The 18,981-nt window shown below is 34.2% G+C and overlaps 1 protein-coding gene across 1 annotated transcript in view; it reads left to right on the plus strand.

Annotated features, from left to right (window-relative positions):
• PCLO (piccolo presynaptic cytomatrix protein) overlaps positions 1-18,981 on the plus strand; it is a 445,980-nt gene that overhangs the window by 371,718 nt on the left and 55,281 nt on the right. The window contains exons 19-21 of the mRNA XM_006896143.1: positions 1,083-1,154; positions 2,958-3,138; positions 4,784-4,978. Of these exons, the coding sequence (XP_006896205.1) occupies positions 1,083-1,154; positions 2,958-3,138; positions 4,784-4,978 (448 nt within the window). The remainder of the gene's footprint in view (positions 1-1,082; positions 1,155-2,957; positions 3,139-4,783; positions 4,979-18,981) is intronic.

Raw genomic sequence — 18,981 nt, forward strand, 5'->3', positions numbered from 1 at the left:
GCCTTTGCAGTTACTTGCTATGCATCAGAATTCTGGACAATGACTAGGGATGATAGAATGAGAATTAATGCCTTTGAGCTGTATCTAGAGAAGAGTGCTGAAAATACCATGGACTGCAAGGATAAAAAAGCAGGATCATCCTGAAGAGGGTGAAACCATGCTGCTCCTTAGAGGCAAGGATTCTGAAGCTCTGACAACAGCTTTGTTGCAAGGAGGGACCAGTCCTCGAAGGGGGATTTCATGCTTGGCAGGGTGGAGGGAGAGCGCAAGAGATGAAGACCTTCAATGAGATGGATTGACTCAGTGACTGGAGTAATGGGGTAGGTGTGTTTGATAGAATAAGGTTGGCTCAGGCAGGAGCAGGTTTCAGACCTGTTGTACACAGGGGTGTCACACACAGGAGACTCAATGGCACATAACAACAACAACTGAAAACTATATTAATGCACTTCCACTTCAGCAATTGCATTTCATAGATTTACAGAAATAATTAGAAAATTGAATAAAGACAGAAAAGAGTACAAATACAAGAAGAAGAAATCTATATAAGGGAATTTCCTGTTTGTCCATTGGAAGATTTATAAAGTGATGGTGATATTGAAGCTAGATGTCAATTTTAATCTTGGCTTTTTATTTTTCAAGTGAGTTAAATTCAAAAGAGATGAGACATAATGCCATTATAATTCTTTTTGGCATTTGATTGAAACAAACTATAAGTAGTTGATTTAAATTATTTTACAATCTATGAATTTCATTTGTATAAAGAACATTTATAGATTCTAATTTCTATTTTAAAATTTAGAGAAGCAGGTCAATAGGAAAGAAGTAAAAATTACCATTTTATCACATAATAATTAATTTTTATGTTCAAACACTACTCTAGATTACAAAAGTAATTTGTAATTTACAAGAGTCAGTTCGCTTTTACCTAATATGTCATATAAAATCCAACCATTTTGATAATTAGTTAAATAGTCTTACATAAAAGGAAAGATCCCCAAACTAAGTGGGTCTATTGTGTGAGTATAATGAAAGTGTATGATGGAAAAACGGAGTTAATGACACTTTGATTTAAACTGTAGCTTAAGAAGAAAACATTGGAAGTGACAGTCTGGGATTATGATAGATTTTCTTCCAATGACTTTCTTGGTGAGGTGAGTCTGATTTTCTTTACTTTATTTGCTACCATTGTAAACCATTATCTGTTAAAGCTTGAGGCTCAGTGTATTTCTTAAATTTATAAGGTAGAAATTTATAGATAATATTCTTAGGCTGACAGAATATATTCCCTCATTTAGTCTATGAATAGATGGACTCAAGAAATAATTTTTACTCCACTCCTTGATGTGTGTTGTAGTGAATTTTTAAGAAAAAATATTGTTTTGATATTATGATGCTATGAGTCCAAAAGATTAAAATGTCAAAAAATTTCAATCACAAAATGAACTACATTTTTAAAAATGCATTGTTTTCAGATTGATTAAATGGATCTTTATGATGCTTGTCTAAAATGGCCTGATACTTTATATTGTTAACTATGATTATCCAGAGAAAAGGAAGCTGTGTTGGCATACCAGGAGGGCACTGCTTTGCTAAGGTCACCACTCTCTGACAGTTCAAATCCATCAGCAGCTCCGGTGGGAAAGACGGGCAATCTCCTCCTCTGAAATTTACAGCTTTGGAAACCAGCTGGCGGGTCAGCTATGAGTTGGTTCCAACTCAAGGCAATAGTTTTGACTGTTTTTAACCAGAGAAAATATCGTAAAATATGTGAAGAAACAGGAAGTAGGAAGGAGAAAAAGTGATTTTTATAGAAATTCACACATGCACACACATTCACACACAATCACAAATAACCAGTCATGAAATCTAGTGGAATAGTCAGATCAAATGAAGTTTTAATTACTTACCTTCAAAAAGAGTTGTTTTGTTTGGTTCATTTTGTTTAGACTAGAAGTTATGAAAGAATACTAAAAAACAGTTATCTCTAAATATAATAAATACATTCTCCTTTTTAGAGAGAGACGATATTAAACATTTATATAGTCTGAAATGACACAAGGACTTGTTTATTACCCTCACTTTATGCCATTTTGTTGTTGCTGCTGGTTTGGGGTTTGTTCTTTTTCTCTTCCCAAACTAGATTCTTTTGACCTTCAGGTGTAAGATCCTGGTCTAACCACTTAGACTAATTTGAAAATTTTGGCAAGGCTGACTTGCGGAAGTAAGTTACATATGACTGTATGTCTCAGTTTGAAAAAAAAGGAAGTTTTGAAATCTTTCTAATTTTTTCTTTTGTTTACATACATTTACTTATTCATAGATTATATGATACTATATTCCTTGTGCTTGTTTTCACTTACATTACATCTCACTAAATCTGAGATGCCAGCAATTTAACATGCAATATTCTCTATATAGGTTGAACTGCTTTTAAAATTTAAGATGAAGTACTGTTTACTAAGAAAGAAATAATGAGTCCAATTATGTTTTGTTGTCGTTGTTAGTCAAGTTTAAATTTCCAATGTGAACTAAAGCATGTTTAATAGAAAAAACAAGTTAGCATTTGCAAATTATCCTTTTTTTCCACTCATTCTGCCCCTCTTGTAAGAAAAAACATTTTTCTAAGTTGCTGGCCAAGTTAAAGCTGTAAGTATAAAAAAACCTAATTTTTTAATGAAGAGATAGACTTTCATCCTACCTTTTCCTGTCATGTAACAACTAATTTCATTAATGTTGTAAAATAATGTGTATAGTGTATACATGAAAGCCCAATTTATCGTCCAATATGCACAAAACACTATTCCTAATATGATAACGGATGACAAAATGAGCTTTGCAAAGTCAGCCTTTCAGAATTTCTACTGTATGCTTTGGTTGATATCCTTGAGTAAAATTTAGACCTTAGGAAAAATAATAATCTATAAATTCCATTGATTTGTTGCACTGTTTTTCAGGTATTGATTGATTTATCTAGCACATCTCACCTCGATAACACTCCTAGGTGGTATCCTCTCAAAGAACAGACTGAAAGCATTGATCATGGCAAGCCTCATTCCAGTCAGAGCAGCCAGCAATCCCCCAAGCCCTCCGTCATCAAAAGCAGAAGCCACGGTATCTTCCCTGACCCATCCAAGGGTAGGAGATATTTCAAATAAAAACATGTTTTTCTATTTGTCTATTTGTTATATTTGTATCTCCTTTACATTTAAGATATTTTCAATATTTAGATTATGTTTAAAAATGTTTCCTATAGTACCAGACAAAGAGTAATGTATATAGAATCAGAAGACATGGGCTTTAGGCTCAGAGTAGCCCCTTTTAGGTGTGTGATATTTGTGACCCTCTCCCACCTGTATTTTTTAACAACCTGTCAAATAAATTAGATTGGACTGTATTTGCTGTTTGGTCTTTTTTTAAATTTTTTTTTGACATCTCAAACTCCATAGTAATATAATTTTACATAATGCAGTTGGTAGTTGATAAATTTTAAAAACCCTCACTAACTCATTGAATAGACATAGTGATGAGAAAGAGACTTATTATATTATGTATATGGTATTTTATATTCTCTTTTTATTTAATATACCAGAGTATTTTTTTCATGTCATGAAAATGATGAACAACATAAAATTCAAAATTTACAGTCTTTTCTAACTGCTTGACTCAAGTTATTTCTATGAGTATTCACACACACACACACACACACACACACACACTTTGCCTTAGCAAGACACAAAATGTTCCCAACTGAATGAGCTTTTCCTTTGTAGATTCATTGCTATTCTTCAGTACAACTCTAATACCCATCATGAGCTGATTATAACCATGTAGCATCTTCCCGAGACATTCAGAGCTCCTCATGAAATAAATAACTGCTTTCATACTGGAGCTCATTGTTTCTTCCATATTGTCTTTTCTTGGCATATCAAATTGAAAAGAGTTATTTGTAGACTAGACAAGAATGCATCAAAAGTTTAAATAGTCTAGTAAATGGAAAACTAATACCGTGTTGATAAATCATTGAGAATTGAGTGCTATAGATTATTCATGAGTGACTTTTATAGAACCAGTATGGATTCTATTTAGCTATAAAAAAATCTTACTTTGAAAAAAAATATTGCTTTGAATAATATTCTGGAGAAACGTAAGCATAAGACAATGTTCTCCTCTCTAAGACTACTATCTTAGCAAGAGTATTATTTATATATTCTTTAAAATTGCCTTATTGTACAGTCTCCATTTTAAATACATAAATACACATATATAAATATTCACATTATATACACATATACATATATATATATTATTCACACACACACACATATATATATATATATATATACACACACATACATGAGAGAGAGAGAGAGACAAAGAGAGACAGACAGACAGAGAATGAATATCAGAGAATCTTCCCCTGGAAATTCGCTATGTACCAAGTTAAAATTCTCGCTGCACTATCCTAAATCCTTTTTTTCTGACTCAGTCTTTAGCAGAATTGCTCAGTGAAAATGCCACATTAAAGGGCACAAGTCATTCCCTTGCAGCTGGTTAGAACGTATTTCTCTTTCCAACTTTGTCTTCTTCAGGCTATCATGTTTTTTCCCCATTCCTCCTTACACTTGTTTCCCTAGCGTTCAGTCACAGTAAGATATGATGAACAGGATAATAAAAGAGACAAAATAAACATGAACCTCCTATTTTCAAATGAGTTTAGACCAGTCTTGACTGGAGGGAGGCTGGAGCAGCACTAACGTACGTCTTACACTTTTGTAACCAGACATGCAGGTTCCCACCATTGAGAAATCCCACAGCAGCCCTGGTAGCTCCAAGTCGTCCTCTGAAGGCCATCTCCGCTCTCACGGACCGTCGCGCAGTCAAAGCAAAACCAGCGTCACACAGGCGCACCTGGAAGATGCTGGGGCCGCCATCGCTGCGGCCGAAGCTGCCGTGCAACAACTCCGCCTGCAACCAAGTAAAAGACGCAAATAAATTCCTCAGCATGGCAGCTTAATGTTCATCTGTTGCCTTTCTTTCCTGCTGTCCTTCCCAGTTTGCTTTCTGTTTTTGCACCCCCTGCTCACTCTGTTTTCTGTCCCTTTGTCTGTGTAAAGAGAATCAATACATATCTATATATGCTCCTTTCTGTTGAGGTTATCTTTATGGTTTTGGTTTATTTTATTGGTTGTTTTATTTTGCGTTTGTTTTCTGTTATAGATTGTTTTTGTTTTGTTTTTTAAATTTCCATAGACTGCAATAAAACTGGCTGTTTCTCCTTTGTGTCCAACCATCCATCCATCCTGACTCATAGTGTTTGGTAGCTGTGTCTGTGATGGTTTCTAGGCAAAGCGTTTTTGTGTGTCCTTTGTGTTGAGCTTAAATATTCTTTAGACTGTAAGGATTGACAGCATAGTGGCTGCCGGTGTTCCAGGCATGACATTAGAACAGCACACACAAGTATTAACAGTTTATCAGCAAAAAGATTTGAGCATCTGAAAATACACACACAAAAAATCTTAAGCAGATGATTAATGAAATCCACAGTCAAGTTCTAAAGCCTCAAGGGAAAAGCCATTTCAAGACTATGCTTAAAAACACTAGTAAATAATGCATGTGAAATGTTGTAGCTTTCCATGTACAAAACCTTCTAGTCTTTTGAAAAATCTGTGAGGAGAATCATGTTTTTTACAGTCTCAAAAAATATATATAATATCAGTATATGTGTAAGCATATGTGATAAGACAATTTATCCTCATTAAGGAGCACAATTGGGTCCATTCTGGTGGATCATCCTTTGTATACGTTAGCAGGATATTCATGCATATTTTTGTTGCTGTTTTGGGGTTTTTGTTGTTTTTCTTTGTTTTTTTTATCCTAATCATTGAAGACCTTTTGAAAGTCAAAATATATACTATATAGTAGATGTAAATCAATTAAAGCCTGGGAGTTACTTATTCTTAATGGCTGTATTTTTATTTCATTTGTAGTAGTTCCATGATTCGTACCATTTCCTGAATACAGAGATATAACAAACCATAGATAAACTACTCTTTCCAAAAGACAATAGACAGAGGAAATAGATTTCGGCTCTCTCATCTGTGTAGCCATCATTTCCAACGAAACAGCCAGTTTTAACCCCTTTAGTGCTGTGCATGTGGTGTCATTTTGGCATTTGAAAACACAACTTATTTAAATAGAGCAAAAGAGCACTTCTGTTTGCATGATTAACATTTAAGCTGGTTCCATCTGAGGATACATACTCTGGGTTTCCATTTCACCCACACTGCCACAGCAGCACATAAAAGCGGTCAGTCTAATCATGCCAGGAAGCAGCACAGACACAGCATAGCAGGAGTCCTCCCCATTCAAAGAACTCAGTCTGATAATCTGCCTCCACCAGCCAATGGCAACCAAGACCAAAGCCAGCTAGCCCTCAGGAAGGTGATGTCTGATGGACCAGTCAAGCCAGATGGAGGTGAGCAGAAAGGCGCTGTTCAAAGCACACAGCAAGAACATCCCCCAAATTTAAAGTTCTCGTCTTTTAATTTTTAGAGATGTTCTGATAAAATATGTTTACCTACTTTTTAAATGTGCTTTTGTGGGCATGGCATTTCAAGATCTCATCATCACTGTGTGAGTCCCAAGACCAGTCCCATACGATATTGACAACAGTGATTTGTACTTTTCTATGCACTAGACATCTTTTGACTTTTGTTGGGAAATAGATTAACAGTATTCATATTGCAGAATGAATTGCATGCTACTAACCTAATCTGTTCAAGCATGACTATAAATATGTTGCATTGTGATAAAAGTATAAATTTCTCACAATTGGAGTTATCATACCAGATGAAATGTAGATCAGATTTTGTTGCATATGATTTCAAGTGTAACTTTTAAAAAAATTCAGTGGATTTTGGAAACCCTTAGGAGAAAGTAAAGGAAAAAATGTTAATGCACTCACTCACCTTTTCATGGTGAAGGTTCTCTCTATCCTACAAGCAGACATTTTCCACCAGTGTTTCATAGCTGTTAAGTGTATCAGTTGTGTTGGGCATGTGAATATCCAAGTGCCTGTGTAACAAATAAAGTATCTTTATTTCATTCATAAACTACTGGGTTCTGAGCCATTGTTATATGATGTAGCTTAACATGAGTGTGTCAGTTTTTGTTTTCTTACTTGATTCCATGAATATAGAGTATTTATAGTTACTGCTTCATTGCTAGTGAGAGATATAAAGTTAGAACATTTAGTAGCAGACCAAAGTTCCATGTTGGATACATTTGAAGATATATGGATAATTCTTAGCAAATAGAAATATCCAAACTAATGTAAATAAATAAATCATCACAGTGAACTACAGGAGGCAACACTTCTATTATTTAAGTGTCACATATCTGATGTCCCCCACAATCTCCTCCAATTCCCAGATCAAAGAAGACAAATCCTATACAGCAGTTAAACATGATTCCATAGCTCTGTTCAAAAACATAAGCAAGTTTGCACCTATTTCATTGTCCATGTGTCATATAAAGTAGTCCCCAAGAGAGAGTGGTAGTGACACTCTTGATAGGATAGAACTGGGGTGCTTATAATTATCATCACAAATAATTTACAACTTACATAAAAATAAATGGTTTAAAAATTTCACACAGTGTTTACCTTTAGATATCTCTTAAAATGATTCATTTTATTTTATATTTACCACAAAATTAAAATTAAGCCCTATATTTTCTATTGTATTTCTCCCTGCCCCCCAGAAAAATGTAAAGTTTAATATATATTTACCCTGTTAATTAGATATTTTGAGTTGTTTCTTGAATTACTAAGATAATTAAGGAGATAAGATAGTTCAAATTTAAGTTTGTTCTGCATGTGTGATTACTCAATTTATTATGTGAATTACCATAAAGTACAAGAAATATGCAGCTAGCCTCCTTAATACTATTAAAAAACAGAAATTCACATCACCATTTCTCTCATTAAAGAACTTTAGTTTATTTGTTTAATGTTGGTCATGTTCAATCTGAAACATTTCATAGTTACAAATTTCATCATATCAAATATTTGTCTCACACCTTACTTTTAACTACTGTAATTTAAGTATTAGTGTAGATTTTCTGAAAAAAGACCTAGTGGCATAGTGCTTAGAAGCATGCACCTGCTAAGATGAGAAATTCAAACTCAGCAGCTGCTCCATAGGAGAAAAGGAAGGAAGTAAAGATTGACAGCATTAGGCACCCTATAGGCACCTCCACTTTGTCCTACAGGGTTGCTTTGAGTTGGTTATCAACCCATGGCAGTGAGTTCCATAAAATAGCTAAAACACTTTGGTGAAACAATGATTAAGCATTTGGCAGCTAATCAAAAGGTTAATAAGTTTAGCCTACCAGTCACCCAGGAAAGGAAAAGCCTAGCAGTCTACTCCCATAAAAGTTTCATCCTAGTTGAAAAAAAAATAAAGATCCATCCTTTGATACCATAAGCAATAGATGGTTCTCTTCTATTGCATGTGGTCACTGCGACTCAGTATTAACCTCATGGCACAAAACAACAGCTTAAGATAGTCTATATGTTTTTATTCCAGATGGCATTGTTTCTTAAAATATATGTCAAAATAATTTCTATTCTTTTAAATAGCATTTAATACACACTATTATACATCTAAATGCTATAAAGGGAGCTCTGGTGGCCTAATCAAGAAGGAGTTGCACTACCAACTCCAAGGTACAGGTTTGAATCCACCAGCTGTCTAATGAGAGAGTGATGAGCAGGCTCCTCCCATGTGATTTACAGCCTCTGAAAACCAATTGGAGGGTCTGTTATAAGTCAGTCCTGACTCAACAGCAGTAAGTTTTTGAGTTGAAGTATTATGACAATAGATTCTTGAAATCAGTTTATGTTGAAATAACAATAAAAAGAAAAATTGGATAACATAGCATGCATTCTTGTTTAATATCCAAATGGATAACTAACATGCTATCATTTTCTATATTATATAGTATTTCTCTACTACTATAGGTCCAAGAATTATACTCTCCAAGAATATATTTACATCATATATCTTGGGAAAAATTTAACAGAAATAATTTTAGCAAAATTTAATGTTGTTAAGTGCCATCAACTCTTACGCTTTTTGTACATAAAATGCAACATACTTTAGAGTTTAGAAAGGGAAAATGCAAAAGCTTAAAAGGACCAGCAAGTTCCTGTTAAGTAACCTCTTAAGTGTTGATAATAATTTCAAGTGTTTAGATAAAGTCTCCCATTTAGAGCCTCCCAAAGAGTCCATATGGTCCATCTTCTTTCAGAAAAGGCATTGCATTTCAACAGTTCTTCACATTGTACAGTGTTTTGTCATTCATGTTTTCATTTTAACACAGCAAGTGAAGAAGTACCCACCGCTCCACATCCATAGCCCTGATTTATGGATAGCAATCTGAGACTCAGAGGGATTGGGTGGCTGACATAGGAACATATAGCTATCATTTTCACAAGCAGCAGAATAACCATTGTCTTGTAACTCCTGGATCTGTGTTTTCTTTTTTTAAATACAGTGGCTCCTTTGAAAGCAAGCTTTGTGAATCCAATAAAAAATGATGGTCATTTATTTGTTCTTGATCCTTCCTGTACTTACACAAATTAATAGGTAGCTAGAAATAAAAAAAGAAGAAACCGCCCAATTATTTAGAGTTACTGGATTCTCCTTTCTGACAGCTGCTTCTTAAATTGCCACAAACCAACAAAAGGCAGTCTTCGCAGTGCGAACCCTGCACAAGGAGCAGAGCCAATAGGCGAAACTCTGTGTCTGTGCGCATTTCTATCAAGGGAGACGAGATTGCCCCTAAAGAGCTGTTCATATATTTTTATAAGCTGCTCAGCAGATTTCTACTTGAAGTAGCATAAAATATGGGTCAAGCGCGAATTACGGAGTGAGCCAGAGGGACTTGGTTTTCCTCCCTCTAGGGTCCGGTTGCATGCTAGGGTACCAGAGGGGAAGACGAGACAGAGTGTGCCACAGCATCCTGACGTCTAAACAACTCTGTTTATATTTATAAAACCCTGGAAATGTTTCGTTGACTACAGACCCTTCCATTCTAGAAAGCAATGCCACCGGAGAAGACATTTTAGACAGTAAATGTTCACGAGGGTGAAAGTTGATTGCTATGAAATCGGAGCCGATACACGCCTGTCCGTGCCACAGGTTTTCTGAGGCTGTAAACCACACAGGAGGAGATCTTCCATCTTCCTCACCTGCACAGCCACTGGTGAATTCGAATCGCCACCGAGGAATCTCCTTTGGGTTAAACGGCTTGACTCTACTGTCTAGGACTCCTAGACCTCCCTTAAGGAAAGTCACACCACAACCCACAGCCCCCTAAAAACCCTAAACATTAAGTTAGTTGATACATTACATTTTAAGTATATTTTGAAAAATTCTGAGCTATTCATGACTTAGTGGTAAGCAATTGTGCTACCAACAGAAAGGTATGTGATTCAAGTCTGCCAATTGCTCTGTGAGAGAAAGGTGGACAGCCTTCTCCCATCGGATTTACTGCCTCTGAAAGCCCTCTAGAGGGTCAGCTATGGGTGGATTCTGATTCTGTGGTACACAGCAGCACCATCACCACTAATAGTTTAGCAGTGAGTATTAAACTTGGAAACTATAATTATACATAAGAAATTTCCCTCCATCCTGGACAATAATAGAAAAGAGCAGTTGGGATTGGCGAGGTTGGGTGAGAAAAAGAAAATAAGTTTTGTGAGCACATCATGACCAGGAGGCCTTGTGACTTCCTGGATTATAGGACAAAAATTTAGAGTTAACATTCACAGAGCATTTATGCACACTTGGCTTTCAAAAGGCTCATTGTCAGAGCCTGTCAGAGAAGATTTTCCTGTGTGTTGCTTTGATGAACACTCCCTAAGCCAGCACTCTGCAAATGTCCCTCATGGACAAGTCCTAGTGGGTGGCCGAGTTGAGTTGCCAGGTGGTACTGGAGGCGGGGCAGTGGAGGGGTTAATTGAGCACAAAAGGTAGCCAAATCATTTTCCTTCTGACCAGAGATGAATATTCACTTCTTGTCAGGAGAGAGTTAATATTCTCTGTTTCAGAAAAGGACAAGGTCTATATGAGAAACCAGAATAGATTCATTTGGATATGAAGTCTTCTGTAAACTATTATAACATGCTGATGAAAACAGATTTTACTTCCCTCTTTTAAATCTGTTTTTGCAAGGAGAGAAAACGCTTTAAAAATGATTGCAAAATCTAGAATAGCTTAAAAGATAACGAAATAGGAAATAGTAATGCTGTTAAAGGAAACAGCAAAGTTGCAGCAAAATATGAGAATCAAGTTGGATCATTTCTGTGTCCCAAAGTGCTGTACCTGATTCTCTGAGGGTGGAAGTTTTCTTTGTTGTCTGTGAACATTAGAATCCTCTTCTGAATTGTTGTTCTTTTAGTCACTATATTTCTTAGAATAATTACTCACTCATTTTCAAGTATCAACATGGCTCTTAACATATTTGCTAGAAATATCACTGCAGTGCATACATTGACACTATTAGAAAATGTGTATCTCTGACCTTGTGACATTATCTGGTTTATTGACTTTCATTTCTGAAGATGGATCCACTGGCCTCCCAAAAAGGGGGCAATTTTGTTTCTTCAGTGGTAGCCGTTAACATGCACTGAGCTATCCACAGTCTGATCCACAATGGGGGTCGACACATTTCATTTGATATGAATAACAGGACCAATTAGCCTGTCAGAGTATTAAAGTTGACTTTAATATTGTTATGTCTAACTAAGTGATATTGTTGTAGGTCTGTGTAATGTGGATGAGACTGTTGATACATGATATCAGGAGAAAGGCTCACTTTTTAACATGCCCAAGTTCTTTGAAAACTTTATGAATTTTTTTAACATAATCTCCATGAAATTTTCTTTTTAAAGACAAATGATTATGCCTAGTTTAACAAATTATCGCTGGGGAGCAAGATTCTGAGGAAAGAGACAAGTGAGTAAATGTTGATAATGGACTGGGGAATTTGGGACATGGGGAAGGCTGATGGAGACACACTGTGGGCCCTGGATGGGATACAAATTGAGCCTGGAATTGGAACCATTATCACCTGGATGGGAGGGATCATGGGTCCAAGAAAGATACCACCTACCTAAGATGAAAGAATACCTAAGACACTATTTGACTACTTAACAAGATTGCTTAAATCCAAACATCAAATTATGCATGAAGTACTTAAATTTTTCTACTTTTCATTCTTATGTATTAAGCTTTGTGAAACTACATTTCCATCCATTCTTCACTGTACAAGATAATTTCACAACTTAGCATGTGGATATGCAATAGAATAAAAGGGTTTATTGAGCCAGATTATAAAATTACTCTATTTCTTTATTATTGTACTGTATGTGTAAATGTATCAATAATTATTGAGGAAACAAAAGCCCTTAGAGATTGTAAAGGAAAACATTAAATCAGCAATGGGAAATGTTCACTGGGGTACAGCTTGCTAGTTGTGTAAAACAAGAATATTGTAGGTTTTAATTACATTTTTATATCTCAGTGTATTTTATGATTAGATAAATTTAAGGTGAATTCAATCGGTGATAATTAGAACAGAAAGTAGTAGAAATACTACCAGCCAAGCAAGACATGTAGACTTATAAAAAAGGCTTAAGAAATTCAGACACAATGGCCTCAGTTTTAAAATATATAAGAAAGAGAAAAACAACAAACATATTTCTGGTTCTTCTATGTTTGTTTTTGAAAGAGCACAGAGGTAAAATCTGCATTTCACCATCAAATATTCAATCCACATTTTCAGGTCATATAAAGCACATCATCTTTTTGTTCTGTACATGATAATAACCTAAAACCAGAAACTTGTAGAATGCTATCTTTTTAGTTCTATTTGGAAAATGCAAATTTTTTCTGTATACACCTATTGTATAGCAACAATTTTGAGAAACACTACATAACTTGCGAGAGACTGAAAAGCATTATTCTGAGTGAACTAAGTCTCATGATGTCAAATACTGCATATGACTATTATGGTATGTTTTTAATTATAGTTCCTTATACAGCATTCTCATTGCTAAAGGCATGTTAGAATGTAAATAATTACTTTCATACTTTCCACATTCTAACATACAAAAAGGAAACTTTGCTCTTTTAAGAGTATGCATTACTTTTAGGACTCCCAAATGTCATTATTTACTTTGGGGTTTGGAAATGATAAAGTTGAGGGGGTGTGTGTGTGTGTGTGTGTGTGTGTGTGTGTGTGTGTGTGTGTATGCAAGGATGTATAATTTTTAGTACATGTAATCCTTGACTCAGACCTTATGTTTCTAGAGTTTTAAAATACCAAGTGAAACAACTTAATATTTGAAGAATTTTAGAGAAGAAAAAGAAGAAAACTTTCAACAGTGTAAATTTTTTTTAGAAAACATAACTTCAAGAGGTTTATTTGATTATAAGAGTTTTGGTGTTTGGGGTTTTTTTTTTTCCAGCACAAAAGTACAGTAAAAAAACCAAAAATACCATAAAATGAGGTCTATGTGTATTATAATTAAGAACAACTGTTACCCTAATTGGCTAGTGGTAACTGATTTCTTATTTTTATTACTCATGTTCATGTAATAGTTCTTTGCCATCACTGTACATCTAGATCCAAAATTCTCAAGGCATGTCCACTGACTTCTCGGGCCCCAGAGAGATATCTAGGGTTTGCAGAATGAAAAACATTTTTAAGAGTGTTAGGATGATACTTAGGGAGCTCCGATGGTAAGGAGTTACATTGCCAAACTGAAGGTACACAGTTCAAATCTACCAGCTGCCCCACAGGAAAAAAACATGGCAGTGTCTTTCTGTATGATTGGAAGGTTAGCTATGATTTGGTTCTGACTCAAGGGTACACACCAACAACAAGAATAACAAGATGCTCTTTGTCCTACTTTTCCCTTCCTGCACTTGATCATGTGTGCAGTAGTCTTTCCCAGAAGCTATCTTAAATGTCATCACATCATAACTTTGATAGCTAACAGAATATATGCTTGTGGGACTTCTGTTTTAAAGGTTTTTTTCTATTCATTTGAATGTGATAAATATCAATGGATAGAATCCATATAAATCAAAGATCTCTGGAATGTCAACGAATTTGTAAAAGTATAAAAAGGAGTTTGAGGTCAAAACACTTAAGATCTGCTGATTTAGACTCTGTACAGTCATAATTTTGCCATGAACCAATGACGTTGAATAATTAGGAATTTCTTGCAAGATATAATTATCACAATGATCTTTAAATTTTCTATGTCTTATATCTCTATTGCACTTCAGAAACCATTTCCCCCATTTAATGTTCATTTATAATCTTTATGATTGACAAAAGACTTTTTTTTCATTTCAGGTAGCTAATTTAAAATATTATATTAGACATTATTTAAATGAAACTAATTTTAATGGCTAATGTAGTTTGTCTTTCTTTTCACGTTTGACTGGTAAATTGCCTATCAGCTCTAATCGAGTTGTTCCTAATCTAAGGTGGATGACAGACAGGGAGTTCTCTAAAGGTAGAATAACTTTTCTCTGTCATCTCATTGATGTTAAAATTTAGTGAGGAAAAACACCCTCTAGTACTTAGAAAGAATTTTTCTCCCTTGGTTTCAGTACATTATCTACATGACTGATGCCGCCTACTACAGATTAATAATATTGGCCTACTAACTATAAGAAATATTGAAAATCACTTCTCTGATTCAAATTCTCATGCAAATAAACAAACTGAAGCAACCATTATCTGTTACTTTTTAATTTTAATATAATTTTGTGTACTTTTTAATAGTTAACATTTAAATAGAAATTTTGAAGATATGTATTTATCATTTCTATAGACACTCAGGTGAATTAATGAGTCTGATGGTGATGTTATAGTGGTGGTGCTGTGCTTGGTCTCTACTGCAAACCAAAATGACAGCATTTCAAAGCCCCCACTGCTCCTCAGAAGAAAGCAGTGCAGCCTATTTTGTCATTTCACTACACCTATGGGTGATTGGGAGTCAGACAATTTCACTACATCCTATGGGGCCATTATAAAATGGAATCAACTTCACAGGCAGTGAGTTTTGTTGTTGATGGTGCAGTGGTTAAATCACTAGCTACTGAGTGACAAGTTGGAAGTTCAAAGTCACAACCCACTCCTGGAGAAACGTGACAGTCAGCTTGCATAAAGATTACAGTCTTGAAAACCCTGGTGGGCAGTTCTACTCTGTCTTATGAGTTAGAATCAAAGCAATGGCAAAGGTTTTGTGTTTATTATCTGAATTATCTATAGCAGATGTTCATTATTCATCTGTACATCCATTTTTACACTATTTCTTTTTTTGTTTGTTTTAAAATATATATTGTGTCCCAAAATTTCTGTGAAGTGGTAGTGGTAGTGATACAGCAGCAAACAAAGTATACAAAAATCACCATCCTTGTGAATATTCCATTCTAATGATATATGTTGAGTAACCAATTTAAAAGTATCTGAGAAGAATTCTGAAGAATGAGGAAAGCATGAATCTGTCTGCCTTCAAATGAGATGGGGAAAAAAGAAAATGCAATTATTCACTGATTTAAATATTTATCCAATCAGGCCACATCATGTTTAGAAATATTTGAATAATAGCCTTAATTAGATTTTTATTTTTTCTGCCTCTGGTTCTTCTTTTATAATGCCCTCATTCTGTTTGAAAAATCAACTACAGAGAGAAAGTATTTGAAAATTATCTGTTTGCAGAGGATAGAGAGAAATTAAAGTAAGTAGAGAGGTCAGGTCCTAATTGTCCACATTTCATAATTACTTATGGATTGACTACATTTCAATGACAAAAAAATAATTAATTTAGTGTGCTATTTTTAATTTATTATTTTTTCATACTGCGAATTTTTTAAATTTTTGGGCAGATTGTTTTATATATGTGAAACTAACTGGAGTATATATATAGATGGTATCCTTGTCTAGTGTGTGTTATCTAATTTACCAGTGTTAGGTTATTAGAAATCAAAATTTTTAAAAATGAAATATTTTTTAAATTAATTTTCACTCAAATATTTCTAGATGTGTTACAATGGTCTTTATACACTCCATTGTTAGCTTTTGGAAATACCGAACTGACAACTTAATGTGAGTATAGGGCAAAAAAAACCAAACCAAAACAAAAAACCTGTAAGAGAGTGGCTGCTTCTGTATCCAGATAGGGAATGAGATTGATATTGAGAAAATTAGTTATCTTTTGGGGGTGTGTGGGGGGAAGTATGACTCTTGAATGTTTGTTTTTTTTTCTACTATGATAATTCTCCTCATTTTGATCTTTTAAAGATAAAGATTTTCACTGTGTAATCACAATTGTGTTCACAATTCTTAGAACAAAATGAAATCATTTGCTAGATTATTTTTTCATGATCTGAATTGCAGCTGGGTTATAATATAAAATTTGTTAAAGAGAATATAAAATACATACATTTTCTTCATTTTTGTTCATGATAATGACTTAATCTTTTCCTTTATTTGCTATGAATTTTTGGCCCCCTTTAAACTGTGTTTTTTTAAGTACCTTTTTTTTAAAAATAATGCCAGCTAGCTTTGGGTAATATAAACTGAAGCAGCTCAAAAAAAAGGGAAATCTGACTAAACATTCAACCTTATAACATAGATACAAAGACTATACTGTACTAGTATATGGAACTAGTAGATTTTGTGAGAGGTCAGATATCTTCTATCTTATTATTGGTTTCAACTAATACTCTCTTTCCAAAAACAGTTAGACTCACATCTTATTATTCCCATTCCCTGAAGGAATATTGTTACATTATCTGTAAACCAGAGAGTAATAATTAGATACATGGGGAAAATAATTGCAAATTACTAGTAGTATTAGATAAAAGCAGATGGAACATTTCACTGAAATGTCTTTAAAATTCAGTCATAAGATGAATGTGGATGAAGAAGGGAGAACATAACAAGATGATGAAGTTTACCGCCTTCCATGGGGAAAGACAATTGAGTCATAGCAGCTACATCTTTATCTCTGCTCCAACCTACTATGGAAATATGGAATATCTTAATGGGCATTTAAAAAATATTTTCTAAGGAAAAAGTACAAAGCAGCATTCAATTTGTCTTCCTTTTTTTTTCTTTATGTAACAGGTTCCATATAGATCTGAGTACTAATTTGTCATTAAAATAAAATTCCAAAGACATGCTTTCTTCACACTCCTCCCTCAGGATCTTACAGCTCATGTGAAGCCCGGATTATTAATTTTCAACTATTGATGAAAATTTGTCACTTGATAGAACACATTTACCACCTTCCATGGGATAAAGAAAGCAAACAGCTAGACTGAATTGAACTATTTCCATCACTGAGTATTAGTGTCTTAGTTAATTCCAAACTGGGTTGTGAATATACTGAAGTAGATTTAGAGAAAACAAAAATATCAAATATCTAAACTTTTTGTAATGTGCAATATCTCTTCTAAAAGCAATATTCCTAAATTATAATGGAAAACATTTACAAATGAAATTAGATGTAATTTAAGGGAGAACATGTTGAATAACTATGACAAGAACAGAATCTGAACTCTGACACTTTCAGAGCTATATTAAGATCAAATCAACAAGTAAGAGAACACTCTAGACTCCCTCTGGTAAAAAAGAAAAAAAACAACAACTCTACAACAACAACAACAACATTAAAATTAAATGAAGAGAGAAAAAGAAATAGAGATAAGAGAGTAGGGAAAATAACTGATAAATGCTGGCTAGGATATGTATATGTGTGATTCCCAAAAGATCCTGTTAATTTAATTATAGTGATACAGAAATAATTTTAATTGATTTCTCATAGTTCATAAATTTTTCTTAATTCTGTAGACTGTATCTATGAATATAATATTTAATACTGCATCAACTATGAAACCAGCTATCTGAAAAAAAATCCCTATGTATTATTCTATCTATATAATAAATTATAACTGAAAAATCTAGGAACAGCTGTGAGTTAGACCAAGAGAGTAAAACTAGCTTCCCAGGTTGCAAGCACTAAATTATGACATATGCAGTGATACTACCTTTTTATCTTGACACAATTGAATAGATGGAAAATGGAATCTCAATTTTTAGTTTTAACTCTCTCTTATTAGCGTGTGACTATGAAAAAATTATTTAAACTTCTCAGGGGTTAATTAATCCTTTCTTTGCAGGCTAAAGGAGGATACTGGAACAGAGTATCTCCAGAATTCCTACCAGCTTTCTCCATGATTTCACAATTACAGCTCAGGCTACAGTGGGCTTTTAGCATAGTGCTGCCATCCTGCGGTAGACATAGCTATAGTTTTGCATATTTAAGAGCAATATGAAGTGGAAGAGAATGAACAGAGCAAACTAATTGAAGACAGATGTGAAGTGAGAGAGACACTATCAGGTTAATTAAGGTTAGCCACAATGGAGTAATAAAATAAAATGCTAGCCAGCCATCTGGCAGCCAAAGAAATAAAAAAGATCAAAAAATAATTTAAAACAGATTGAATTGCTGTACAGAAGATTAAAGATATTTATCCACATGACCTCTCAATAACTGAGTTATAAATATGATCCAGTACTTTATGATTGAGTCCTCTAATGTACCCTCTCCGTAGGATTCATCTTATTCCATCATATATTTATATAATCCTTTCTTTTTTGGCTAGTATTTACTTCATAGCAAAATTAGGACTTTTAAATGAAAAGGTACATGGCAATAAAAGAGGTAACTCATAAGGCAAACCTTCCGGAAAATTTGTTTTTGTTAAATTAATTTTCAGTAAATATTTTTCATGTGTAATATGCATACACATAATACAAGCATAAATAAGTCCACGATTCCTGAAAGAACTGAAAGAACAAATTAGGCATAAAACCACTTAAAAT

Source organism: Elephantulus edwardii, unplaced genomic scaffold (assembly GCF_000299155.1).
Source record: "Elephantulus edwardii isolate Elephantulus edwardi_28Jun2011 unplaced genomic scaffold, EleEdw1.0 scaffold00183, whole genome shotgun sequence".
NCBI classification, from domain to species: domain Eukaryota; kingdom Metazoa; phylum Chordata; class Mammalia; order Macroscelidea; family Macroscelididae; genus Elephantulus; species Elephantulus edwardii.